Source organism: Poecilia formosa, unplaced genomic scaffold (assembly GCF_000485575.1).
Source record: "Poecilia formosa unplaced genomic scaffold, Poecilia_formosa-5.1.2 Scaffold11, whole genome shotgun sequence".
Classification (NCBI taxonomy): domain Eukaryota; kingdom Metazoa; phylum Chordata; class Actinopteri; order Cyprinodontiformes; family Poeciliidae; genus Poecilia; species Poecilia formosa.
In genome coordinates this window covers 3,980,704-4,007,395 of record NW_006799950.1, presented here as the reverse complement: position 1 = coordinate 4,007,395, position 26,692 = coordinate 3,980,704, and the positions used below count along the sequence as shown (strand labels likewise).

General features: G+C 37.4%; 2 protein-coding genes across 3 annotated transcripts; both read left to right on the top strand.

The window, feature by feature from the left end:
• Positions 1-1,281: 1,281 nt before the first annotated feature.
• LOC103132931 (multidrug and toxin extrusion protein 1) lies at positions 1,282-8,924 on the top strand. 2 transcript variants are annotated; one of them, XM_016667182.1, is made up of 16 exons: positions 1,282-1,928; positions 3,351-3,452; positions 3,545-3,613; positions 3,712-3,860; positions 4,247-4,289; positions 4,468-4,512; positions 4,619-4,716; positions 4,872-4,969; positions 5,152-5,333; positions 5,648-5,756; positions 6,228-6,303; positions 6,814-6,883; positions 6,970-7,102; positions 8,079-8,173; positions 8,258-8,321; positions 8,416-8,924. In XM_016667182.1, the coding sequence occupies exons 1-16, from the start codon at positions 1,767-1,769 to the stop codon at positions 8,646-8,648; spliced, it is 1,728 nt and encodes a 575-aa protein (XP_016522668.1). In that variant the 5' UTR covers positions 1,282-1,766; the 3' UTR covers positions 8,649-8,924. The 2 variants fall into 2 exon arrangements, with proteins under 2 accessions (XP_016522668.1, XP_007544761.1); XM_007544699.2 differs by having other exon boundaries at positions 1,287-1,928; positions 8,422-8,924.
• A 1,282-nt stretch (positions 8,925-10,206) lies between these two features.
• On the top strand, positions 10,207-22,806 carry LOC107832862 (multidrug and toxin extrusion protein 1-like). Its single transcript, XM_007544696.2, has 17 exons — positions 10,207-10,419; positions 10,920-11,173; positions 13,322-13,423; positions 13,535-13,603; positions 13,823-13,971; positions 15,095-15,137; positions 15,333-15,377; positions 15,473-15,570; positions 15,660-15,757; positions 16,286-16,467; positions 16,570-16,678; positions 17,861-17,936; positions 18,310-18,379; positions 18,468-18,600; positions 18,687-18,781; positions 20,403-20,466; positions 21,923-22,806. Exons 2-17 carry the CDS (start codon positions 10,997-10,999, stop codon positions 22,144-22,146), a joined length of 1,734 nt encoding a protein of 577 aa, XP_007544758.1. The 5' UTR covers positions 10,207-10,419; positions 10,920-10,996; the 3' UTR covers positions 22,147-22,806.
• The last annotated feature ends 3,886 nt before the right edge of the window (positions 22,807-26,692 follow it).

Here is a 26,692-nt window from a genome sequence, read left to right as displayed (position 1 = left end):
TATTTATTTTTGTTTATAGTTGTGTGGATTTTAAGAGTCATGAGTTGCATACCTCGTTTTCAAGACAATGAAAACCTGCACAACTGTGTTTGAGCTCGGCACACAGTCAGAAACACCTATTCGTACTTACCTACCCGTCCTTTACACCAAGTGCTTTCTTACTGCGGTTGACAGCAACGAGCAAGAATCCAGTCACAGCAGAATCTGGCCACAGATATCCCAAACTGAGCATAACCCCAGGCTGCAGGGATGATTATTGACTGGTTGAGCTTTTCTCAGCTTTTCGTGTGTTTTGTGGGCAGTTCACTGAAAACTTCACATCAGTCCAGTCTATTTTGAGATCCAGTCATCAGAATTCATTAGATTCCAATTACATCTAGCACAAAAACCTTGTACTACACTGTTATTACCTAAAGTTTATTAACCTTGATAAGCATTTTCACTTGGAATGTTTCTTAAAATTGAACGCCTTGAATTACACGAGACTTGCATGTGCACTGGAGAAATATTAATCAGGAGTACTTCTACCACTTCAGTGCTGGGAACACCATTTATGGCAATCAGTGTTTCTATTTATGATAAAAACAACCAAGGCTTTACTTACTGACATGTACTGTTTTGTTGCATTTGGTTGCAGAAGAATATATTTTACTGAACTTCATTACTACTTTGCCTCGGAAAAAGAACCAACTCTCTTTTTATTATGGCCACAATGTGAAGCTGTCCAACGCCTAAAGGAGTTCATCCGTCCTCACAAAGCATGCTCATATAGAATACGTTGTTTAATCAGGGATTTAATCTGTGAATGACTGAATGGTGATCTCTGCTTCTTGCTTTGTAATGCTCAACTTCCACCATTAAAAATTATTTTAAGAAATTGCATTTTTGAATGAGCTCTTTAATGTTCTTGAGGTCAGCACACACGACAGTTTTGTGGTTTTTATTAAATCCCATTTGAAGTTTTAATTGTTAAAAGTCAACAATGTGTGCGTTTTGTTTTGTTTTGACAAGGAGGATTTGCATTACTTAGCAATTATTAAATTAATATCCACAAAGTAAAAGCCAATATAATTTCTCTATTAATGTGAAAACATAAGGTAGGGCTTATGAATGTACAACTTCTAAATGATCGCACCCCAAAAATAAGCATGGAAATTTCACCCAGGGAATATTTACAGATCTGTAATAAAGTTTTTTTTTTTTTTTTTGGTCTGTTTAAATTTAAATTTCATTTAATAATAATTAACAGGCTTTCAAACATCCATCTCTGTTAATCTTAATGCGTTTCATTTAGCAATGCAGTTCCTAAGCAGATTTTTTTTTTTTAATAGTATTCCAGTTTATTAAATGGGACCGCAAACATTATTTTAGTTTTTGCACGTAATTTGACTCATGTTGTATCACGTGGACTGTCCTTGACCTTTGAGTTTGTGATTTGGTGATGTCGGCGTATTTAAAGGAGCAGTTGCACAGGTGCCACATAAAGTGATTTTTTTTTTTTTTTATTTAAAGAAAGGAAATGGTGTTCTGCATATAAAATAATAGCACACAGTTGTGTGTTGTGCTGAATACTGTACCAAAGGGTAAGCTGACTGTTGTCCGCAGTGTCGTCATAAACGTCATATCCTCTTGGAGCGCGAGGAGAACTACTGTCTGCGCGACATCAAAAAGCTCCGGATAATTTCAGTTGCAAACAAGCGGCATTTAGCTAAACAGGAGGAGACCGTTTCTGGAGTCCTGTGTATAAAGGCGCAACATATCTGGTCATGGATAGTTCAGAGGATACCAAAAATGTCAAAGAGAGAGCTGGCAGACGCCCGACTGACGCTTCTTTTGTTGAGACCAACGCTGAATGCTGCGGACTGAGAGGAGTCCAGGCGGACTTCCGACACGAGGTGCTGCAGCTCCTTAAACTGGCAGGACCTGTGGTAAGGAGGAGGCACCTCTGTCTCACGGACCGAGGGGAGCGTAGTTGAGTATTTGTTAGAAACAGGAAGAGTGAAGCTGCCATGGATTCGGCCGGAAACAGGAAAGGTTGCAAAAATAACTTCTTCCTGTTTTTTTTTTTTTTTTTTTTTTTTTTTTGGGGGGGTTAATTAATACAATTAAAATAGAAGTATTAATTCAAACAAAAAAGTCAATCCTCTTTTAAGAACTAAAATGTTTAGTCTATGTTGAATTTACCATAAGCATATAAAAAGCCCAAAGAAGCAAAACGTAAAAATTACAAAAAATGTCCATTGCTAATATACAGTATTTGATAAGTTTATAGATGCTAATTTATGTGGATAAAGTAAACTGTGAAAAAGAGCATAGTTTGGGTCACAGAGATTTAAGTAAGCAAATATGTGTGGTGTAAAGCTGTATTTTTCCTTAACTTATAATTTAAAAATATTAATTTGCTTTATTAGCCAGAATTCTTTTTCTAAATGCTACCTTCTGAAGGATGTTATATAGAGGCAGATTTTAGAAGCCATAGACCAGTCAACAAAAAAATATAAAACAAAATAGCTTCTTAGATTACAAATTCCACAAAAGTCCCACGTCTGTGGGAGTTACAACAGAAAGCATATTATCGCTCTGAACCAATCACAGGTTCCTCCAATTCTTATCTTTATGAACACAGCTACTGCCAGACGGTCACATGATAGATACGAGACAAAAATTTTTATTTGAGTTTGATATTTGGTTCATAAAATGTCATACAATCTCAAAAAGACATAAATATTGAATCTCAGAAAATATCACTTTCTACAAGTGTGGTCAAATCAGACTGAAATCCATTTTTCAATTAATAAATACCATTCTAATACACATATTTAATAAACAGTGTTCAAAATGCAGCCATAGAAGAACACCTTAGTGCTTTTAAATGCTGCTGATTGGACAGTTTTACTTCATGCACAGACATTTGTTCCTTTTGGCTTTATGGAGATTGTGGTAAGCCTGTCACGATAATAATTTTTGCTGAATGATAAATTATCCCAGAAACAGAAACAACAAGTAAAATTAATTATGAAGTCGCTGTAAATAAAATTGTTCTTAAAAATGGCTAGATGAGACCAGTGCATCAGACTGAACAGGTTTAGTAAAAAGAGAAAAAAATAATTATTGAGTTTGTCTTAGTTTATCATGTGATTTATTACGACAGGCCTCTGGGTGGAGGGTCAGGAAGTTCAGCTCACAATATCTACGGTTATCTACATCTACAGTTATTCTTGATAAAATATTATGAGTCATATCCTAAAAGACACTTTCTGTGTTTATGGGCCTTTTAAAATAATGTTTTAAAATGCCTTTGAAACAAAAGGCTCATTTTATTTTTCTTGAAAACGATGCTGTGTTTTCAGGTCATTTCCCAGCTGATGGTCTTCCTGATCAGCATCATCAGCCTGGCGTTCTGCGGTCACCTGGGGAAGACGGAGCTAGCAGCAGTATCACTGGCAGCTGCGGTGAACATAATTGGGCAAACGTGATGCATTCCCAAGTCGTTCTCTTAGATTTGAGTTGATTCTTGAGTTCTTTCTTGCTGTCTCCCATGCAGGTGGTGAACGTCAGCGGTATTTCTGTCGGCACGGGTTTGTCTGCATCTTGCGATACCCTCATATCTCAGGTGGAGAGTCCTCGCCTATGGTTATTCAGCAAACAGCTAAGGAGTAAAAGATTCACATCAGGTGTATCAAATCTGTTTGTTTGCTCTGCTACATGCAGACCTATGGGAGTGGTAACCTGAAGCGTGTGGGTGTGATTCTCCAGAGGGGCGTTCTGATTCTGCTGCTGGCATGTTTCCCCTGCTGGGCCGTCCTGATCAACACCGAGCCCCTACTGCTGGCTGTCAAGCAGAGTCCAGAGGTTGCCAGGTCTCCTTCAAGTCCAATTTACCAAGTGCATTTACATTTTGAAATTTTATGGAAGTTCAATGGAGTAAAGAGAGTTGAGAACAAATGCATGTCATACAATTTAGATTTTTGTATATAAGGAATTTAAACTGATGCTGGTCGGCTTTATTGGCCAGGTTTTTTCACACAGACAAAGAATTTCACTTCACTTCCACTTTGCTTTCAGAGCAGAGACATTTAATTATGCATTTTTTAATTTAGTGGAAAAGTTGGATTATGACATAAAATCAAAGTAGGGTGAATTGAAGTTTGTAGTTTGTAGATTGACAACATATGAAAAAGTAAAAGGGTTGGAAATGTCTTCAGTTCATAGTCCTTCTTATGTACAGTGAGTTTTTATTTTGCAGTCTGTCCCAGCTGTATGTGAAGATCTTCATGCCGGCTCTTCCAGTGAGTTTGATGAGTCACTAAAATTACCTTTCCAAAAAACAATGTAGAAAATTCCATCTCATGGTCAAAACTACTCTGATCCTCACAAATATTACAAAGGAAAAATAGATTAACAAAGACGGCTTGATTGATTCAATATGCCTGAGGTTTTCCTTCTTTTTTTTGTCATGATCTTCAGGCTGCTTTTATGTACCAGCTGGAAGGGAAGTACTTACAAAACCAGGTGGGTCTCTCAGAGTAAAGCTGTTTACATAGAATGTAAAAAATATATATACACATTTAGGCCTGTTTAGAATTAAACAAGTATAATTCTGTGCTTTACATGTCAGGGAATCATGTGGCCTCAGGTTGTAAGTGGAGCAGTTGGGAATGTCCTCAATGTCCTCATCAACTATGTCTTCCTCTATCATCTGGAGCAGGGTGTAGCGTGAGTTTCTATATTATTGTAGTTCAAACGAACAAAGAATATTACGACTTGGTTTCAGACATCTTTATCACTAGATATTTCTGAATACCAATTTGTGCTATGTCTTGTTCTCATGTGTTTGTCCTTCATGTCGTTGCTCTGGGTTTTCTATGAAGGGGATCTGCAGCAGCCAACACCATCTCTCAGTACTTGCTGGCTTTGCTCCTGCATGTTTACATCTGGTGGACGGGTCTTCACAAAGCCACATGGGGAGGTCAGTTCAAGCCTCAGGACAAAGTCAGACACTATCAGTTTTTTTATTTTTGCATTCTGGATTGTATTCTAGCACTTTTTTTATTATTACTTGCATTATACTTTTGTAAGAATCTCCTTCTGTTTTATTATCCTTGTTTATTGTCATAATTGGTCAAATCCTTTGTATATGTGGACTCACAGGTTGGTCACTCGACTGCCTGCAGGAGTGGGGTCTCTTCATAAAGCTGGCCGTTCCCAGCATGTTCATGATCTGCCTGTCATGGTGGATTTTTGAAGTTGGAGGATTCCTGGCTGGTGTGATCAGTGAAGTTGAACTGGGGGCTCAGTCTATTGCGTACCAGCTGTGCATTGTGGCTTACATGGTAATGGATCTGTAGATCACACACATTGATGCTCGCTGCACATAAAACACCACCTGCCTATCAATGGTCTGAAATGTCTTTTATTAAATCCCCAGACTAAGGCTTAGGACGGCTTCTGACAGGGACATTTCCATTCATACAATTACCTCAGTTTCCTCTTAAATGTCCAATAACGGTCCTGGAGATCCTGGATGCAGAATAGCAGTCTTTTTCTGTTGTGAGGGGACCGTTTGGCACAACTGCAGGCATTAGCATCTCCGCTTAAAGACTATGCGTAACATTCTCTGCTCTTTTGTGTTGATTTTTTTCCCCAGTCCCCTCTTGGATTTTCTGTTGCCGCTGCTGTCCGGGTCGGGAATGCTCTTGGTGCCGGAGACATACAGCAGGCCAAGCTGTCGTGTAAAGTCCCAATCATCTGTGCATGTAAGACCCATTCCACAGCATAAGTGCTCATACATGATGTTAGGTGTCTACTTCAGAAAACTGGAGCAGTACGGAGAGAATTGCTTTGTCTTTAAGCATTGCTATAATATTTGGTATATGCATAAGCCATAAGATTAAAAGCCAAAGCTCTGACAACAGGTTCTCTGTCTCTGTAAAAACCCAACTAATCTGATCTAGAATCATTGGACTCCGCAGAATTCTGGTTTTGTCATATTGGAAAGTATTTCATAACATATAATGTTATGATCTACTTCATCAACCCAGTTTTATTTTTATTGGAATGTTAATGTTCTATGATTTATATTTCTACAATAGACTGTTAAAGAAACATTTTAAAGAAGGAAAAAAATACATAATCAGGCAGTCATTTATTGTTGCAGCTTGTGGAAACTGATTAACTACCTCATCTTTTCACCTTTATTGACAGTCCGCTTTGCGTGTTTTGCACAGTCATTGTTGCTTGCTTTGTTGGAGTTTGTGTCAGCATCACCAGAAACGTCATTGGATTCATTTTCACCTCAGACCAGTAAGTTAAACCCCAAACTCAGTAACTGGTTCCTAAAACCCAGCTAATTTGTGGACCTTTGACTGCAGCTTGTTGCATGTGTCACAACAGGATTTCTTTGTATACAGACAGCAGACAGTCATAAATTAACTAATATGCAGACTCTTGGACACCAAGCTGTAACTGTTTAACGAGCTTCAGTTATGTTTAAAAGCTCTGGCAACAGAGCTGGTGTATGCTGAATAGAGAAAATTGAAGAAAAAGACTAGTTTAAATTGTTTTTAATGTTGGTAGCTTAATAATACAATATTATGAACTAAGTTTGGTGTATTAGTGGTAAAATGTTAGCCCATCAGCGCCAAAATCAGCGCATTTCATCTAAAGTCAGTTCCAGCTACTGAAGACAACCTGAAATCATTTACCATGTTGTTACCTCACTAAAAAAGTGAATCATCTCCCTGTACTTTTTAATGTTTCCTGCTGGGAATGATTCACAGTCTAAAGGTGTCTATTCCTGTGTTCTTTTCTTAGGGACATAATTCAGAGGGTTGCAGATGTAATGCTTATATTCAGCTTCATGCATGTCAGCGATGCGACTGCGGTGAGAACGACTTTCATTCAATCAAAGTCTCAGACTCCAGGTTTCTGCACACAAATTATAATCAGACGTGCATTTGTTACTTGTAGGGTGTGGCCGCAGGAGTTCTCAGAGGAGCTGGGAAACAACTGGTTGGCGCCATTTTTAATATAGTGGGCTTCTACTTTATAGGGTTTCCCATAGGCGCAACCCTCATGTTTGCTGCAAACATGGGAATTACTGGTGAGAGAAACAACAAATGAAAAGTCATTAACGCAAGAAAGTTTATTTATCTAATATAGTTGAATTCAAAACCTAAAACTACTCATATCAATCAGAGGAATATATATGTATTTGTAGTTATGATTTGGGCTTAGAGCTGATGAAAAAACAAAATTTTTCATCAATAAATTACATTGCTACATAAAACCAGGAAAAGGTCATTTTCATTTTAAAGAAAGTCAGACAACTTCACAGTATAACTGTACAGCTTTTGCACATAATACTTGGTTGGGGCTCCTTTTGTATAAATGACTGATTGCAGCTTTCAGTTCACCTGCATTGTTGGCTCTGGTGACTCTTATCTTCCTCTGACTCCCAATCAGTCTCAGCATACCATGGTTATTAAACCACGTCTTGGTTCTTTTGAGTGTGGAGCAGGTGCCAGGTTCTGGTGGAAAATGCATGTCCTTAAAGTTTGTCAGCAGAGGAAAGCTTGAAGTGTTCCAGCATTTCCTGGTAAACAACCACATTTACTTTGGATTTGATTAAAAAGCACAGACTGAATGTGGAAGCTTTTTACAGAACCTCAAGCAACAAGATTTGGTGCCCTTCTTTTTTGTCCAAACCTTTACTTTCTACTCAGCTTAATACATGGAATATGGCAGTCTGTGAACAGCTTGCTTCTTTAGCTGTGACCCCTTGTACAGGCGGTCAATGACTGTCTGCTGAACATCTGTTAAGGTAGCATTATTTACCCCATTTCTATTTTTCTGAGAAACAAAGTTTTCTTTTTTTTTTTTGAGCCCTCATCCTCAAACTAGTATAAACCAGTTAGTGTTATTAGTGTTTGTAGATTTTCAGTTTCGCTCTTTGAAATTAACTTCTAAACTAAATAAACTTTTCAGCGATAATTTCTTTTATTCACATGCACCTGTGCATTGTCTCTTTCCGTCTACTCTATGCACCATGAACTCTACTTCATCCCCAACTACAACAGGACTGTGGACCGGACTTACAATTGCCGTTTCACTACAGGCATTTTTCTTCGTCGTGTTTTTGTGCAAACTTGATTGGAAAAAGGCTTCAGAGGAGGTTGGAAACTGAACTACTCTTTTTATTGAAGAAAAACATGTTATTGGCTTATGTATTTCATTACTTTTTCCTCTGTCTGATCAGGCTCAAGTCAGAGCAGGAGTTCAGCTCATGGAAGAGAAAGAAACATTTAATCTGGAACAATTAGGTGGGAACAGACAGTTATCACTGTCATCTTTCATAAAAAATAAGAAAAAAAACATGTCTGATTTTATTCTCAAAAGCTTAATAACTTGTTCAACATTTAGAGTCAAGTCAGAGCCAGATCCAGGTTGGCTTTACTCCGACCAGAGGTACCAACGAGGAAGAGGGTGTCGTCCAGAGTCCAGGCCGGAGAGAGTTTGCCACCTCCACAGTGGGGGAGGTGCTGCCGGTTAAACAGCTGGTCGTACGACGCGGACTGACACTTTTGATCATGACCGTCATCCTTGTGGTTGGAGTCATCAGCAGCAATTTGATAGTCACTCTGTTTTGATGATTTTTTTTCCTACAGACGATGGTGTGAGTCCGGTTCTTGGTGCAACTTACAGAAAGCTGGTTCTGTTCTGTTTGTTTGTATCACCAACAGAACCTTAAAGATTGAAGGAGGACTTTAAAACAGTAAGAGTGGGACAAAAAGAGAAGTGCCTTTACAAAATAATCAAATCCTGTTGTACTAGGTTTCTGTGCGCATGTATTCAGCTCTATATGAGTCAGTATAATGTCTGGAACATTCAGAAGCAGAACTATAAATATTTCATGTTTACATTTCAATTGGTCTTTACTTGTGTGATTCGTTTCCTCATTCAAAATCCAGATGGCTGATGTGAAAAAGGCTGAAACTGTTTGAGAACAAAGTTGCCAGTTACATGCAGACTGAAAAATTGGCTGAAAGGAAATTAAATACTGAACTTGTCTTACTTTACAACAAAATGTGTAAGCTATCCAAGACAGGGGAGAAAGACATTGGATAAATTAGAGTAAATCTTTGACCATGTTTAAAATGATAGATATAATGCTACGTGAGCAGGTAGAAAGACTCTTTCTCAATAACTCTATTTAAGAGAGCATAGGGAAATATAATACTGAGAATTCAAACCCAGCAGGAAAATGCAAAAAGAATGAAATGTGTGTGTTGTTAAGAGGAATCCTCCTTTGTAGTTTTTATGCTTGTTTAATTTGACTTTATTTTGTCAATTTAAATCTTTCAGCCACTTTGTGACCAAATATTCAGTTCATATTTAGGATGACAGCTTTACAAACACTTCAAGTTATAAATGGCTTTCACAAAGAGAAGTCCTTAAGCTTTGTCTCAACATGCTAAAAGTTATCAAAAAGCAACACAACTCACCCAGAATAAAAGCAAGTCATTGATATCGATCAGTCTGGAAAGGGTTATGGACACATTGGAGTCGGCTTTGAGACTCCAACAGCCTGTAGTGTGAACCATCGTCTAGGCACGCAGACGGTCTGAACAGAATATTCTCAGGATTGTATGTAGTATGCTATGTTGAGTTAGTGTTCAAAATACAACTTCTAGCCTGCACATTTTGGCATCAAGGAAAAAATGGAATTTCGTCATCTGTCCTGATTCTGAGAAAAGTGAAGCTACACTGTCTGCTCTCATGAATGTTTGGTGAAGGAATTAGAGAAAGGCCTCCTATCTGGGCCTTGGCACCACTGAAAGCCCAGTATCCAGAGTGGTGGCCATGGGCGTAACTACATACTTTCTGAGGTGTGTGCGGACACATCATCAACGACCCCCCCATCCCCTCCACACACCCATACTCCCCTCCCGCCCCAGGTTTAATATGTCCATACAGCTCTCCCTTATTCATGTACTTATAAAATACAGTAATTAAATTCAAACCATCAGTTTGGTTGTATTTTTTATTTCTTTCCTTGTTACGGAAATATTCTGTTTATGCCATAGGTTTGTGGTGCATTTCTAAAGAAAAAGATATAAAACTGCAGATATTTCACAACGAGATAACATGCATGGAAAAACCTCCCAAAAGCCTTGTATTGTAGCAGAAAGTACAATGGCCATAGTAAGAAAGGCTTACAGTATTCAATCATGCCGCATGAACTAATCGGTACATTATTGCGAGGTAACGCAAAAGAAAAACAAATCCCATGTCCCCTAGAGGGCTCCGTACCCTGTTGTTGAGTGCACTATACGACGAGCGCGGTCTCAAGCTACCTGTGTGGGATGGGAACCTAACTAGTGTCGTTGTTCTGACTAACTGTGTGCGCATTACCACAAGGTAGGACGGATTAATGGGTAGCACAGATAGTTAGAACACCAGTTCCGTTCCTCTGCTATTTATAATTTCATTCATGCGCAAACAGCTGTTAAGTATAGAAAATGCCGACTAGAAAAAAAATCGACACATCGGTTTTGCGCCCCCTCCAGCGTAGCGCATACTCACTTTTTGCGCCATCACTGATGGCATAAGGAATCACACCAACATTTTCTGCTGCCGAGGTTGTGACGATTTAATTAAATACCACTACACACGTGCCTCTGTGCTGAACTGGGTCAGAAAGAACATGATTTGAGGGTTAGGTTTTTAAATATGTTATTTTGTGAGCTTTTGATATTTGGTTTTTGAATTCCCCGTTAACTTGACCCTGTCGCGCGCGCTTGAACCCACCATGACAGCAGCAGGGGGTGGCTGGCTCTGAGGACAGTCGTCCACTCACAGCACAGCTCCGGCCCCTCCCGTGACCCTCCTCCGGTAAAACATCCCGCTCAAGTTTCCAGGGCTGCCGTCTGACCACGGACACCCGCAGGACAGGAGTCAGTACAGAGTCGCAACCTTGGCTGGGAGCAAGTCAGCTATGGACGGTCCGGGCAAAGCAGCGGCCACACACACCGAGGGAGTGAAGGTGGACCTGAAAGCAGCTGAAGCAGACCCCGCTGGAGGCTGCGGCTGCAGCCTGAAGAGAATACGGGACTCTGTTCCGCAGAAGTACCGAAATGAGCTGGCAGAGCTGTTCAAACTGGCGGGACCGGTGGTAAGACTCAGAGCGGTATTCATTCTGTTATTGGTTAGCGGTATAGTCTATATTTCACGTTTGTCTAACGCCACAAGTCACAATATTGGCGTCATTAGTTTTGCCCATATTTCGACAACTGTGTTTATTACTTAAGCTGCGATATCAGGACATGTTAAAGGTTCTTTAAAATATTTCGGTAACACTTTATTTGAAGGGGGGTGAATAAGACTGACATGACACTTTCATAAACATGACATAACTCCTGTCATGAACATGAATAAGCCTTCATGAATATTTATGACTGTTGTCATAAAGCGTCATTCGGTAAATTATGACACTTTTTATACAAAGTTGACATTATTCAGAATATCTTTATGACAACTTGACATTAACCAAGAAATCATTACTGATATAAATTTGTTATAAAAGTATTACTGATTGCACTTTAAAAATGAGGTAACTTTATGTTATTAAAGGTAAAGTTTAACCAGTAATGATTTCCTGGTTAATGTCAAGTTTTCATAACAAAGACATTTTGAATAATGTCAACTTTGTATTAAAAGTGTCATAATTTACCGAATGACGCTTTATGACAACAGTCATAAATATTCATGAAGGCTTATTTATGTTCATGACATGTGTTATGTCATGTTTATGATGGTGTCATGTCAGTCTTATTCAACCCCCTTCAAATAAAGTGTTACCAATATTTCAATTCAACCTTTTCTTTTTACAACGGTTTCATGTTTTTCTTTATTAGAAAAAACTTCAAAATATAAATAAAATTGGGGATCTTCAAAAATGACCAAAAAAAAAAAAATAGATGTTTATTTTTTTTTTCTCAAAAGTTTCACTCCTCACAAGTTTTATTCAGCTAGCGAGATGATAAAATATGCTCTTTGAATTGTAAAGGTTCAAGGAGACCGTGGTATGTACATCAACATAGATTAGAACTATGAACTTTCTTGATCTTTTACACTGTTTCTAGCAGATTTTTAGAGGTTTAGTTCAGTTAAATTATATTTAGAGCATAATTAGAGTTTTCCATTGTTCCCACATATTATGGTCTATGATTATGTCCTTGTACCAAATGAATATGTATTGCTCTAACTCTTTGCATCAGCTCTGGTTGTATGTTTATGTTGTTCTTCAGAAAGGTGAACTCCCACCTCTGTCTTTCGTCTTTTGCATCTTTTAACAGGTTTTCTTCCAGGATTATCCCTTAAATAGACAGTTTTTTCTGTTTTATGAATATAAACAAATGCACAGTTTATAATTTATAAAAAAAATATTTAACTCAGTCCCACTTTTATTCAAATTTGCATTTGCTAATTTTTTTGTAAACGCACAGTTTTTCTTAATATGTACATTTAACCTCATTGCACTGTCTCTTATTTTCTTACTTTTTATTATTATTATTTTCAAGGGTATCTGTCTGCTTCTACTTCCCTGTGACTTTACTGCTGCTGACATACCTGAATTTACCAAAGGGAGGAAAATAAAGGATAATATGTTCCTGATATGTTCTATCCAAAATATTCAATTGCATCCTCACCATTGAAATTATGATTTCTTTTCTTTTCTCTTCTTTTCTTTTCTTTTTCTTTTTTGTGTTTTACCTAATGAGAAATGATGTATTTCTAAGACAACAACAGATTGTTGTGCAGGGAACCTGTTTCTGTTTCCAGATGATACAGAAGAGTAATATAAATATCACATGCGTATAATATAGATTGTAAGTCGAAAACAGTCCAAGGAAGAAGGTGTAGACCATAAAAAAGATTGGGCTGTCCCACAGGGATAAGCGTTGCAACATGTGGTATGAAGTGGAAGAGACTGAAGTGAATTCAGGATATTTTATTTCAGGTGAATTCTGCACATATTGAAACAAAAGTTAAGTTGTTTGTAATTGTCATTTCAAACTTAATCTAAAATCGAAGATTAAAGACAAATGGAAAATGTGGCAAATTTAACATGAAATTAATGTGTGCAACCAATTCTCTAAATGTTTGGTTTACGCTTAAAGTGACCTAAATATATTTCAACATTCAACAAAATCTGTTGAGATTTTCTTGACTCTTGAGATATTTCTTCATTTTCATTCATTTCATGTGTCTGACATGCACAAGCTCCGATTACATATAAATATGTATTTATATATTTCAGGTCATTTCCCAGCTGATGATCTTTATGATCAGTTTTGTCAGCATGGTGTTCTGCGGCCACCTGGGAAAAACCGAGCTAGCCGGGGTTTCGCTGTCAATTGCAGTAAGGAGACTTTCTGGAGTCCTGGTTTCTTTTTGTTTTGTTTCATCCAACCTTGGATTTGATAACGTGTTGTCTCTACCTTGCATCGTGTATCTTTTTGTTTTTCTGCAGGTGGTTAACGTCACCGGTATTTCCATTGGCACCGGTTTGTCATTAACCTGCGATACGCTCATATCACAGGTACTGTTCTAAGCAGAGGTTGTTCTTTCACTTTATTTGCGTAACCGAGTCAGTCCCAGCAGTTACAGCTGGGTTCCCAGGTTTTCCTGGGATGCGCTTTGAAACAGCTCAGCGGTGAGCGTTTGGATCAAATTAGCTTTCCGGGATCTCCCACAACTTTTCTTGTTGCAGCAGTCTTGGTGTTTTTTAGCTGAACGTCTCTCTGCCTGTTTCTCGCAGACCTATGGGAGCGGTAACCTGAAGCGTGTGGGTGTGATTCTCCAGAGGGGGGTTCTGATTCTGCTGCTGGCCTGTTTCCCCTGCTGGGCCGTCCTGATCAACACCGAGCCCCTACTGCTGGCTGTCAAGCAGAGTCCAGCGGTCGCCAGGTCAGCTCTCTGCAGCACCACATGCAGGGTCACATAATGAATCCCTTTAATCAGCACAGTGTTACCATTTCTGTTTATTCATTACCTTTACTCTCCAAAGTTTGCATAATCTCTTTTTCAGCAGAAAAAAGTCTGGTTCCCAAACCTTTTGCTTCTGACTTCTTGATAAAGCCTAACTGTCACAGCCACTCAAATAATTAAATATTGTGGTTATTTAAAAAAAAAAAAGTATTCCATCTTTTATTAATTTTTGTTTTCTAGCAAATATTTAATCACAAAACATGCAAATATGTTTATATAATTTTTATGCACAATCTACAGCTACTATTCGCAATCTGCTGCATGCAGCAAAACAAACCGATATTCAACCTTGTCCCTTATTCTTTGATGAAGAATGGAAACTAAAGTCTTGCAACAGGGGGAAATCTAATAAAACATTGGTACAAGATGCCAAATATGTAGATTATGGGAGTGCCACAAAAATAATAGATCTCCACACAAAAAACACACACAAAAAAAAAACAACAAAAGAGAATTCACCATGCAGTTTACCAGTCCATAAAATGTCTTGCATTGAAACACTACCTTTTTTTTCCTAGAAAGGAATCAAGCGGATTTTCTATCACACTTTTTTTTTCTTCTAACCTTCCTGTAAATTTATTGCACACAGCCATCTGTGAACAGCGAGCTTCTCCAGCAACAACCTTTTGTTGCTGCTCACCCTTATTGTGGAAGGGCTCAGTGGCTGTCTGCAGGAAAGATGTCAAGGGAACCGGTATTCTCCATTATTGCGCGTGCCACGACATAACACTTCTGTGTTTCAAATTCTTATTTGAAACACAAATATTGTTTCAATTTCTAAGAATCTAAATATTTTGTATTCTATTCCCCAAATCATCAGAAACAATCATAAATAAGGAAGAAGAACTAATCAGTCTGTTATTAATGAAAGCTCATAGCATATGAGTTACTGTTTCAGCTGAATTACTGAAAACGTTGTTGTTTTTTAACAACATTTCAATTTGTTTAGGTGTACCTGTCTGTTGGTTTTATCTACAAATGTTGACTTGTTTTGCATATTTGTCATGGTCACTCTTCTGCTCTCTTTTTTTCCCACATGAAGACTCTCCCAGATGTACGTGAACATATTCATGCCTGCTTTGCCAGTGAGTTTCAGTACTCAGTTCGTTTAGCCTTCCCCAACACAAGTTTGTCTCTGAAACTTAAAATACCTTATCTGTCACAATCACTAAAGCTTCATCTATTGCAGAGAAGTTGTCCAGTTGCTTAGTCAGTAATCTTAGTGTTTTCCTTTTATGTGTCAAAGAAGCTTTAATACAGCACTGTGTTATTTTCTTCAGGCTGCCTTTATGTACCAGCTGCAGGGAAGGTACCTCCAAAACCAGGTACGGTTTACTGAAGCACACTGTCCTAACAAAGCTATTAAAATTAGAGTCTGTTTAATAAAAGTAGCTCTAAGAATACGCCGTGGTGTTTACAGGGAATTATATGGCCTCAAGTTATAACTGGAGCAATCGGAAATGTCCTGAACGCAATAATCAACTATGTGTTCCTGTATCCTCTGGATATGGGTGTTGCGTAAGTTTTTGAAAAGCTTCAGTCAGTTCTATCAAACTTGGTTGGGCTTCTTTGTCATGCTAATATCTTTTTTATTTTGTATCTTCCAGTGGGTCTGCAGCAGCTAATGCTATCTCCCAGTATGTGCTGGCTGTGGTTTTGTTTGCTTACATCAACCTGAAGGGTCTCCATAAGGCTACATGGGGAGGTCAGTTTATTACCCCTTTTTTGGGGGGACAATAAAAAGGCAGGTTTTTTATTTTACTTTATTTTTTATTTTTTGTAGAGCAAAAGTTTGTTTTTGGCCTTTTCTGACAGGATCTTCTTTTACATGTTTACAGTGTTCAATAGATAAAAAGTATAAAAATAAACAATTTATTATTTCTTTGAACAGTGGCTTTCCTATAGCCACCCTTCAAGAAACAATAAATATTTGATGTGCAGAACTAATACATAGTTGCGTTTATAATGAGATTAAATCATAAGTGGACTCATGTAACCAATTATGTGACTTTTGAACACCACTTCATACGTAGGATTATCTTTTTTGAAACCCTTGTATCATATTGTACCTCACAGTGGTGCGATACTTTGTCTTCTTCGGTCATGTTGAGGTTTGTGTTTGCAATCTGACAAAATGTGAAAATGTTGTAGTTTATAAACATTTTCCAAGGCCCTGATAATCCAGTGAGTAGTCCGTTTTTCAAACATCTAAATGAAAGGTTTTGACCCTCAGGCTGGTCGCTGGACTGCCTCCAGGAGTGGGGCTCGTTCATCCAGCTGGCCATCCCCAGCATGCTGATGCTCTGTCTGGAGTGGTGGATCTTCGAAGTGGGAGGATTCCTGGCCGGAGTGATCAGCGAAGTCGAGCTGGGAGCAAACTCCGTCATATACGAGCTGGCGATTATTGCTTACATGGTAACTCCTCCAGGACTGTTCCCCACTTCTGAAGTCTCTCTCATTTCAGTTTCATAGTAAATTAAAACATAGCTGAAAGGGCACATCTTCTTCTTCCAACAGTTTCCTTTAGGATTCTCTGCTGCTGCTAGTGTTCGTGTTGGAAATGCTCTTGGTGCAGGGAACATTGAACAGGCCAAGCTGTCCTGCAAAGTCCCCATTGTCTGTGCATGTAAGAAAAGCTTCTGATACGTGCCAATTTCACTCACCTCTGTGTAAAATAAGCACTAAGCACTCAACCGGATTTCTAAATAAATAAATATGTATGCATGCTAAAGCAAGTAAATTCTCACCAGATGTCAGTAACAGCCCATCCAATGCACACATGCGATGACGTCAAACCACAGATGTCAATAAATTAATTCATTTTTAATTTCAGTTGAAAGGCTGTTTGCATGACTTTTTGTTTTAACATGTAAAAATTTTACTTAAGAAAGTATAACTTATTAATAGCCTTATTTAAATCAAATGGGTTTTACTGCATTTATTCAAATGGGTTTTACTGCATTTATTCAGGTGCAAAGCAAGTTGTAAAATTATAAATTTCAACCATTGTTAACTAAAAATAAAACATTTAGGGGCAGGAAAATAAAACAAGCATCGTAGTTTTATTTGCTTGGAACATAAAAACAGTAAAATATTGTAACATTGCCAGTTTAAATTTCAGAATAAATGACAGAAGCACTCAAAAAGTTTCATTTAATTCCTTTAATTATACATGTCTCAGTAAGTTTACTATTGAATTTACCACTCCGCTCGATATGAACGATTGGTTTTAATTGAAGTGACTGAAGCAAAATGCTGAGAAACTTAAACCAGGAAGAAGTGTTTAACATAAAACTCTACGCATAGTTCAGGCTCCATTGCTTTCCTCTCTAGCATTACGTTTTTTTAAGATGTCTGTCATGGTGATTTGATTAGACAATGGTTTAAAACATGTTGTTTTAAATGTTGTTTTAAACCAAGTTTAAAACAACACCCCCGCTGCAGGTGTGTCTCCTGCAGCAGAGACTCACCTTTTATTACCCAACTGTATCATTCCGGTTATACTCATAACCGTTCTGTTTTTTATTTATTTATTTTTTTATGCAGCATGTTTTCAGTGACAGTCATCAATAAAATTCTGTATTTAATTTACTTCCATAAATGTCTTACGCTTTAGGTATTCCTATTTTATAAATCTACAAAATACAACTGTAGCTTGAAATGTGGTTAAAATATATCATAATACCATCTCACAGAGGTCAGCTGAACATTTCATGGGTTATATATATATATATATATTTTTCCCTTGTGATTTTAATCTACAAACTTTTACTTCAGAGTTGTCTTTCGTTTATTTGGTGTTTTTCAGTCATAATTTCGTGTGTTGTCGGAGCGATTCTTGGTGCCTGCAAAGACATCTTTGGATACATTTTCACCTCGGATGAGTAAGTGAAGCTGTTAGATAACACTGTTAGCCTTTATCCCGTTAAACTTGCCTGACTGCTTAAAGATTTACAGAAGCCAGTACACTCCATGCTAAATGTCAAATTTGTTGTTGGTGATGCCAAATTAAACAGAGCTAAAGTAATTACTCAACTCATCTTTTTCGGTTTTATTCACCTTGCTGATGTTTCGTGACTTCAAGTGTTTCATTTACTACACAAAACATTAATATTTTCCACTGTCCAAAAGATTGTGCTCCTTTTTATCTGAGTCTGTTGATCAGATTTTCAGCTTTTTTTGACATGTTTTTACATATAAACTCATAAATCGTATACTTGTTTTTTTTTTGTTTTGTTTTGTTTTTTCTTCCTATAGAGAGATTTTGTTGAGAGTTTCTGACGTCATGGTCATCTTTTGCTTCACACATCTGTGTGATGCTGTCGCGGTAAGTGATAGCTTCACTGCAGAATTTCAAACTAGTATTTGCATGTGAAAAATGTGACTTGACCCAAATCACCATTTCCCCCTGGAAGGGTGTGACTGGAGGTGTCCTCAGAGGAGCCGGTAAACAGCTGATTGGTGCCCTGTGTAACCTGGTGGGCTTCTACTTCATCGGTTTCCCCATTGGCGTTTCCCTGATGTTTGCTGCCAAGATGGGGATTATAGGTAGGAATCAATCGCTGTGTGCTGTATTGGAATGAACCGTTAACCTTCAGCTCAGCGCAAACTCTTTTGTCTTCTCTCCTTAATAGGGCTGTGGACGGGACTTACAGTTTGCGTGTTGATGCAGTCGATTTTCTTCATCATATATCTGTCCAAGCTTAACTGGGAGAAGGCTGTAAAAGAGGTGATTAAAAGATTTACCCAATTAATCTGCAGCCATATAATTAGATAATGACATGGGTTTGATTCCATCTTCCCTAGAGAGTGATTGTGTGGTGTAATCATCTGTACCTTATTAAACAGCTGCGTACAGCACGGCCCATTCAAAACCCGATCTCTCTGTCATGTAACACAGAGCTGCAGAGTTTGGCTACCTGTGCAATAAATTAAACTTTTCTCATGGCGCTGTCTGCACATGATGGCAAAAGGAGTGAGAAGGAAAAATGCACACAAAATCCAAAATATATGTATTTTTTTGCTTGTCGCTGTGAGATGACTGCAGCAAGGCTCTGAGGAATTGTGTTGCCTCTTTGAGGTGTTTCTTACGCTTTCCATCACGCCTCCTCTGATCATCTTTGTCCTCTGCACTGCTCACCACTGAAGGCCAGTGCTTCTCTTAGATAAAGATGGTAGTTCACAAGAAAAAGAGCATTTTACATTGAAACTATAGGCTTAAAAATTTCTTAGCTTTCCTCTGTTACTAGCCTGGTCATTGCCTTCCTGCGTTGTTCAATTCGATTCAGTTGTCCCTTATAGCACAGTCTTGGCTTTCTCCCATTGACTTAGATTACCTCCATTAGATTTCATAACGGGCCAATCACCAAACAGAAGGAAAAGTTTTGAACAATGATGCTGATTTTTTTTTTGCGCTGTTTTACAATCATGGTCTGCCTGTAGTTTTAGCAATGGCAGCGGAGGAAATGAAAGAAGCCGTTCAGTCTGTGTCGGCCACACTTCCAAATATTGAATATTGTCAATATTAACAGCCATCTCGTTCGGCTCAGTACTTCTGTCTTATCAGAGAAGGGCGGTTGTTTATAATGCAGGCAATTAATGTTAAGCCTCATAATGTCAAACTGACTCATCAAAACAAGTCACAGTCAAACATTGGCAACTGGGTAACATTTCAAATTTCAACAGAGCCCACGTCTCCAGGAGGTAATCGTTTCTAGTTAGGTGGGAGTCCAGACCCTCTGTACAAAGCAAAGGAAACACGTAGTTTCCTAGTGTTTCTAGGAAATACATAGTTTCCTAGTTTTTCTAGGAAACTATGATTTCCTAGAAACACTGGTTTCCTAGTGGTATCTAGGAAACACTACTAGGTTTCCTAGATACTAGACTGCAAGCCTGAGCATGGAGCAGAAAGTATTTGTTATCATGAACATTGCAGTATGTTTGTCTTATCAGCTCTGTGAAATATTTTGTTATTAGAGCAAGAGGAGGATGATCATTCCTCTCTGATTTCATCATCTGACCCATGCCAGTCAATGTCAGCCCAAGAAATGCTGACGATAATGAAGTACCACAGTAACTCCACAGACGTTCTGTACGTCCTCAAAACTGCCTGTGAAGTGAGGCATAGAAAGGACACTGTAGAAATGCTCTTTCAGATCCTCAAAATACCATCCACCTTCTGTCAAGATGCAGTCTTGATCAGATGTTAGGGTGCGTTAGAGAGAGAGGACAACTCTTAAAGGATTAAGCTGCACAGATGTGTGCAAAGCTTGCAGCATAAAAATATTCATAATAAAGCTATTTAAAAATATGATCCACACTTTTAACAAAACCTCTGTGTCTTTGCTCAGGCTCTTGTGAGGGCAGGAGTGCAGATCAAAGAAGAAAAAGATATGACCAAGATGGAAAATTCAGGTGAGTTGGAAAACACAAATCTTATTACCACTTTTATAAGTTTGCACACATCAGCACCACTGATGGGTGGTGCTGTTTTTTGTTGGACTGTCCTTTGAGCAAAAATAACATGGAAATAATAATGTTTATACTTACAATGTCAATAGGAAGGGCCAGTTTTTGCACTTTTCCTGTCTGGTTTTATGCAATGTGCGCGTGGAATTTCCGCTGCTAAAAGACACTTCAAGCAGAAATTACATTCAGCTGCATATACGTTTTCAGGAAGATGTTAGTAACATATGGTTGAACCACACTGACTGTATGTGGTAAAGTTTTTCAAGTGTTAAGCAAGCATTGGCTGTCGAACTTGTTGTCCCGTCTGCTACATTGTTAAACCCAACTTTCTGGCAGAGCGCCATCTCTCTCAGTGAAAAAATTCATTATAAATATAAAATTTTAAACATATCTCATTCAAATGTTTTCAGTCAGGAAATCAGAAAGGTGCTTTTTTTTTATTTGACCTACTGAAAATAAAAGCTGTGCAATTTTTAGCAAATTTTCTGTAGCTGGTGGACCCTAAACGCTGGGGATTAAATAAGTCCTTTACATTTTTTTTGACCAAAATCTTGGCCTAAACTTTATGCTTACACTTCTTAAGTAAATGCAGACAGTGTCTATGTAGCACTTTTCTAGTGATACTCTATCACCCGAAGTGTTTTTGTACTCAAGCCACAATTACCAAGCTGCACTCAAACTTCTCCTTCCCTGTACAATGATTGTGGTGGCTAATTTTCACATTATTGCTATTCCCATTTGAATATTTTTTTTTACAAATATGTAAATATCTTCAGGGATATTCTAGAATTTTCTTTACTAACTCAGAAAAACATAACCAAAATAATCTGGTCATTTCTGCCCTTTGCAATTTTGCCCCTTTCTAGTATTTGTGGTTTCATGCAGAATTGTTGGGGGTAAAAACTAGAGATGTGTGTGGCACGATATCTCAGTATTGACCCAGTTATATCCATGAAGGAGTCATTTTGTACCCACTTTGACAGCCGACAAGTTAAGCTGGGTTTCTTTGTGGGGAGCAGGAAATCTCTCGTAGCTATTTTTATTTTATTTTATTTTATTTTTCAACTGGTCCAAACATATTTAAGAGAATAAATTTGAGGTTTGAAAAATTTTAGGGCTTTTTCTGTTTCAGATAGATTACTATCTTTGTAATCTATCTGGATTACAAAGATAGATTTACTAATATAGAAAGGATCAAGTTCATGGGTTCCTTACAGGTAAAAAAAAAAAAAAAACATAATTAGAAAGGGACACAATTTCAACATGTAAATTGTCAGAGAAGAGAATTGAGCCCTTAAATCGATCAAACTAGCACATTTGATAAGTGATTTCAAACTTGTTTCTTTGAACTTGTGTCCTAGTATAAAATCTCTAAACCTGAAAAACTAAATCTAAATTTCAGCCTGCAACCAGAGCCAGGCTGGTGCTGCAGCATCTCGTGATGAGGAGGACCATGTGTACCAGGAGGCCCATCCTCCAGAGCAGAGTAAACCCACCACCACGGTGGGGGACGTCCTGTCGGGGACTCAGCTGGTTTTACGGCGAGGGCTGGCGGTGCTGGTCATGTTCATCATCCTCGCTGCAGGAATTGTGGCCTCGCACTTCCTCACTAAAATGTTGAAGTGATCCCTCTGATCCCTCCTAACGGTGTCAAATTCATGACCGTTGGGGTCTGATGGGACAAAGTTTTAGCTGAATCTTATTTTGGTTAAAATGGCCTCACTTTCTCTTGTGACCATCTCAGTCACATGCTGAACAAATGTAAGTGGGGCCAAACCAAACCAAACTCGTTTTAGAAACACCAGACAAGTGTTTGCTGTTTTACTAGTCTTAAAATGTTTCAGTAAAAGCTGGTCTTTAACATTAATGAATGACAAGTCTCCAACATGTACTTGATTTTATATTTTTAATTTTATAAATTTGTTCTACAATTGTATTTTAAATGAAGTGGTATGGAAGATGAGAGAGCTTAATGCTGCTGAAGTTTGTGAGGTTGATGCCCTGGATTGTAGTTTACTTACTCTGGAACATGTTAAAGATTTGGTGGACTATCTGTGTTGCTGTCATACCAAAGTCACTTCAAAGCTAAAAAATTTGCTATGCAAAGCAACTGTGCATTTAAAGAATGTGAAACAATTTAGCACACTTAAAGGTTAAATAGGGTAGTAACACCAGTTGAAGCCATGTTTATGTGCAGCAGCTTTGACAAGTCTTAATCATTACACTCCACACAGGCTGTATGGCATTCATAGAACCAGCAGTGTCTGACAGCAGAGCACGTTGATATCATGTTGAAGATAAAATACAACCAAAGATGGGAATAAAGCGTGTAACACAAACATGACTCGATATACTGTAAACCTAACACAAAGAGTGCCTTAACTGACAAACAGTATTGTTTCTAAATGTATACTGTGATAATTAGCTTGATGCAAATACTTCCTTTGCAAAAAGCTTGAGACACTGTACAAAAAAATAATTAAATGTCTAGAAGGAATTTCATCTCTTCAGGTGATTTCAATTTTTTTTTTTTTTCATCGGATTTAGTTCTGGATTCTGACTTAGCCATTGGAAAATGTACATTTTCTTCTGGTAAATTATTGTAGATACTGTATGTATCTTCAGCTGTCTAGTAGACACCTGAATCTTCTTGATCAAATCAGTCTGGTACTTGGAAATGATCCTGATTTTATCTGTCTTGACAATATTCTTCATCTCATCTAATTGAAAATAATCCCCAAAGCTTGATGCTGCCACCCCCATGTTTCACTGTGGGTCTGGTGTTCATTTCGTATGATACCTTTTAGAATTAGGGCCCAAAATGTCAACCTATCAGTCAAGCCTGTATGTTTTCTATGGAGGAAAAGGTTTTATTCTGTCAACCCTACTTCTTAGTCTAGACATATTAAGAATAAATATTGTTTTCACATGTAGAACAAAGTAAGTAGTTACCAGAAACCATCAGTGTTCTTCTCTCTATGTTTGTTTTATGTATTTTTATCTTGGATAATGACTGGGCTAATATATATGTATTTTTCTTGAATTATGATGTTTTTACTGTACAATTATGTTATTAATACAATGTGGAATTATTTTGTACCCTTCTCCTGACTGATACCTTTCTAGAGTACAACCTTGTATAACCTTCCTAGAAATTAAGGCTTCAATTAAACCAAAAAACTTTATTTTGAATTATTTAAATTCACTATGACTGATATTAGGTGTGCACCCAAGAAAACTGAATGCTAAAATTCAAGTGAAGATTTCTCAACAAAATATTAGCTTAACAATGTGGAGACTTGTTCATCGGTTATTGCAACCATTTTATATTATTTTTACCAAAGGAATTGTTTCTTTTTTTAGCTGAACTATACAAAATAAATGACACATTAAAAGTGGAAAAAGTTCAAAGTGATTTTTCGTTGTCTTGTTTTTTAGTTTACTAAAATCTGGCATTTTAAAAACTCTTCATAATTTCGAGATCCACAGTACAAGTTCAAGAGACACTGCACTAATTAAAAAAAGTCAAAACACAGTGGCGTCTGTTTCTTGGCTTATTTGGTAACCACAGGAACCTGTTTGGCCCCCAAAGTTCTGCTTTGAAGTACAAATATCTATTAGTACGTAAAAGTCAGACGGTCAGTCATTAACCAACTGCAAGACAGTAAAGTGTCGTGCGGTACACAGAGTTACTGTATGCTTGGGGGTAGATATATTCATATAGGTGCATATAAAATAACTTCATTGTGTTTTTTGAAACGCAACCCTAACATTTTTGATATTTGTCTTTTTTACATCAAGTAAATGGTGTTAGTGATTATATGCCCATATTAAGAGCTTAATACTGTAACCATTTTTATAAAGATCTTTCACTACAGTTAAGTTTGTCTGGCCTAAAGCAGAGGAAAGCACATTTTCTACTAAGATCCTACATTTGACCTTTTTTCCTACAAACTAATTCTTGCAATGGTCACACCTTGAAAAACACAGACAAATCATAGAGAAATGTCTCCACATGCAGTAAAAGAATCCTGTTCTCCACTGATGCTGTTGTTAAAGTCAGATCAGATTTTCTAGAAGCTTATCATGGATCATATATCCAGGATAAGGTGAAAGTCCACATTTTTCAACCTGGGACAATATAACAGGGATATTTTTCATTTTTGCCTTAATAAGGCAGCTGCTCAACCACATCTACCATTCCAGCTTCTGGTCATCTTTATCGTTATCTTCTTCTTTAGATGATTCCTGTCAGAGTTTCTGAAGTTTGAATTTTTCAGTGATTCTCACAGTTAAAGTGTGAGAAGGCACGAACTTGATAGCCTCGTCTTTATCTTTGGAACCGCTGACAGCAATAGATTATATTTTCATTTGAAAGGCTTCTTTACACCACTTCAGTGTTTTTACTTATTTCTACAGTCCTCTGCTTCACTCCAGAATTTTCACCTTTTTTTTTTAGTTCTAGATATTTTTTTTCTGATTTTGTCAGAAAAATCAGAAAAAAATATCTGATGCTTAAATTTTTACTGTAATTACTTTAACTTACAATTTGTGATTTAAAAAAAACCCCACACATTTCCTTTTGACTCATAAAACAGTTTGAATACCATTCTATATGTACTTATATGTTTTATTGTTGTCATAGTCATCACATTTTGAACCTGCTGCTGACAATGTTCTGAAAGGAAAAGTATTGATTTGTGGTTTGTATTGTTCGTTTGTTATTGTTCGTAATATTGCTCTATGTAGTTGGGTATTTGCCAAAGGTTTCCCTAAAGTAACCATAAACCAAACCTGGTTGTAACAGCTGTTGAGGAAAGTCCAAACAAAATCAGACCAAGTTCTGTTCAACTAAAATTTGAAGTGCAAAGGCCTTACATGCTGTAGCACTTTCTGTCCAGTAGAGAGCACTGTGGCTTTGCAAATGGATATCTTCTCCCTAAGAAGCTTCAGAAGCTGCTGTAACTTGGTCATTGTCAAATTTATTCAACTTTCACATGTTAAGACATCATCCCACTAAGAAAAAAAGATGCACTTCTGCACGTTGCCTACTTAATCAAAATGGGAAAGTAGTTATCTATTTTTGTGATTTAAACCAACAAGGATGCATGGCAAATCTGGGAAGCATGGCATGCATTTGTTTTTAGGCCCTTTCACTGAACCAAAAAAAAAAACAAAAAAAAATCCACTGCCTTGAGAGTCACTCTGTCTGTAAATATTATCAACTTGTGTAATTTAATCTCAGTATAAATCCAGGTGGGTGTTCTTTGATGATCTCAGAAGTTAGTGAGAAAAGTGATTTAGATCATAAGAATATTCTAAGAGAAATCCAAAGAAAAATATGCAATAAATTTAAAGTGACCAATTAACTCAGCGGTCATCCATTTGATCTTTTTTTTTTTTTAATGCTGCCTTTTAAACTAAAACATTATCCATGGTTCTTATCAGCTAACATTTGTCACAGTCCAGACAGGCAAGTGTTGACAATTGCTGTTCACATTCTCTTTTATTCAAGTGTAATGTGTCGTCAAGAGCTCTAGCTGTTTAACTACAGAAATTGGAGGAAACAAATCTTTTTTTTTACCTGCTTGTATCACAATAGGCTAAAAGTTAGTTATCTGCTAATTTACTATTAAGAGCTACACATCTGATTAACCTCTTTAGAGCTGAATGAATGATAAATAAATGTTATATAGCTTAACAAACAATGGGATATTTCTTAAGAGGCAGTAAAAGCAACCATAATTGCGCAAAAAATAGCTTTCAAATTTTTATAAGACCTGTAGGTATCTAGAACAATAGATCAAGAACAATTCACATGGAAGTCAGACTCTTGGGACGTTAAATAAAAAACATTATTGTTGACCATAACAGTGGGCATGAGAGTACAAAGTTTTCCACTGTCTTTAATTCTAACAAACTGACTTGTTTTTCCATATATTTTGTATCCTCAACGTTATGGCGTGATGAACAATTTGAACTAACTGCTTGGGTAAACGCCTAAAGAACACAATTAACTGTCTTCACTGCAACAATGATAATCCACAGAAATGTTGCCCCTATTTTCTTGATTTGTGGTTTGTATTGTTGCTTTTTCGTTTGGTTCAACAATATCTTTCAGTCATGTTTCAACTGAACCCTTCATTTATGAGAACTGATGAGAGACAAAAAT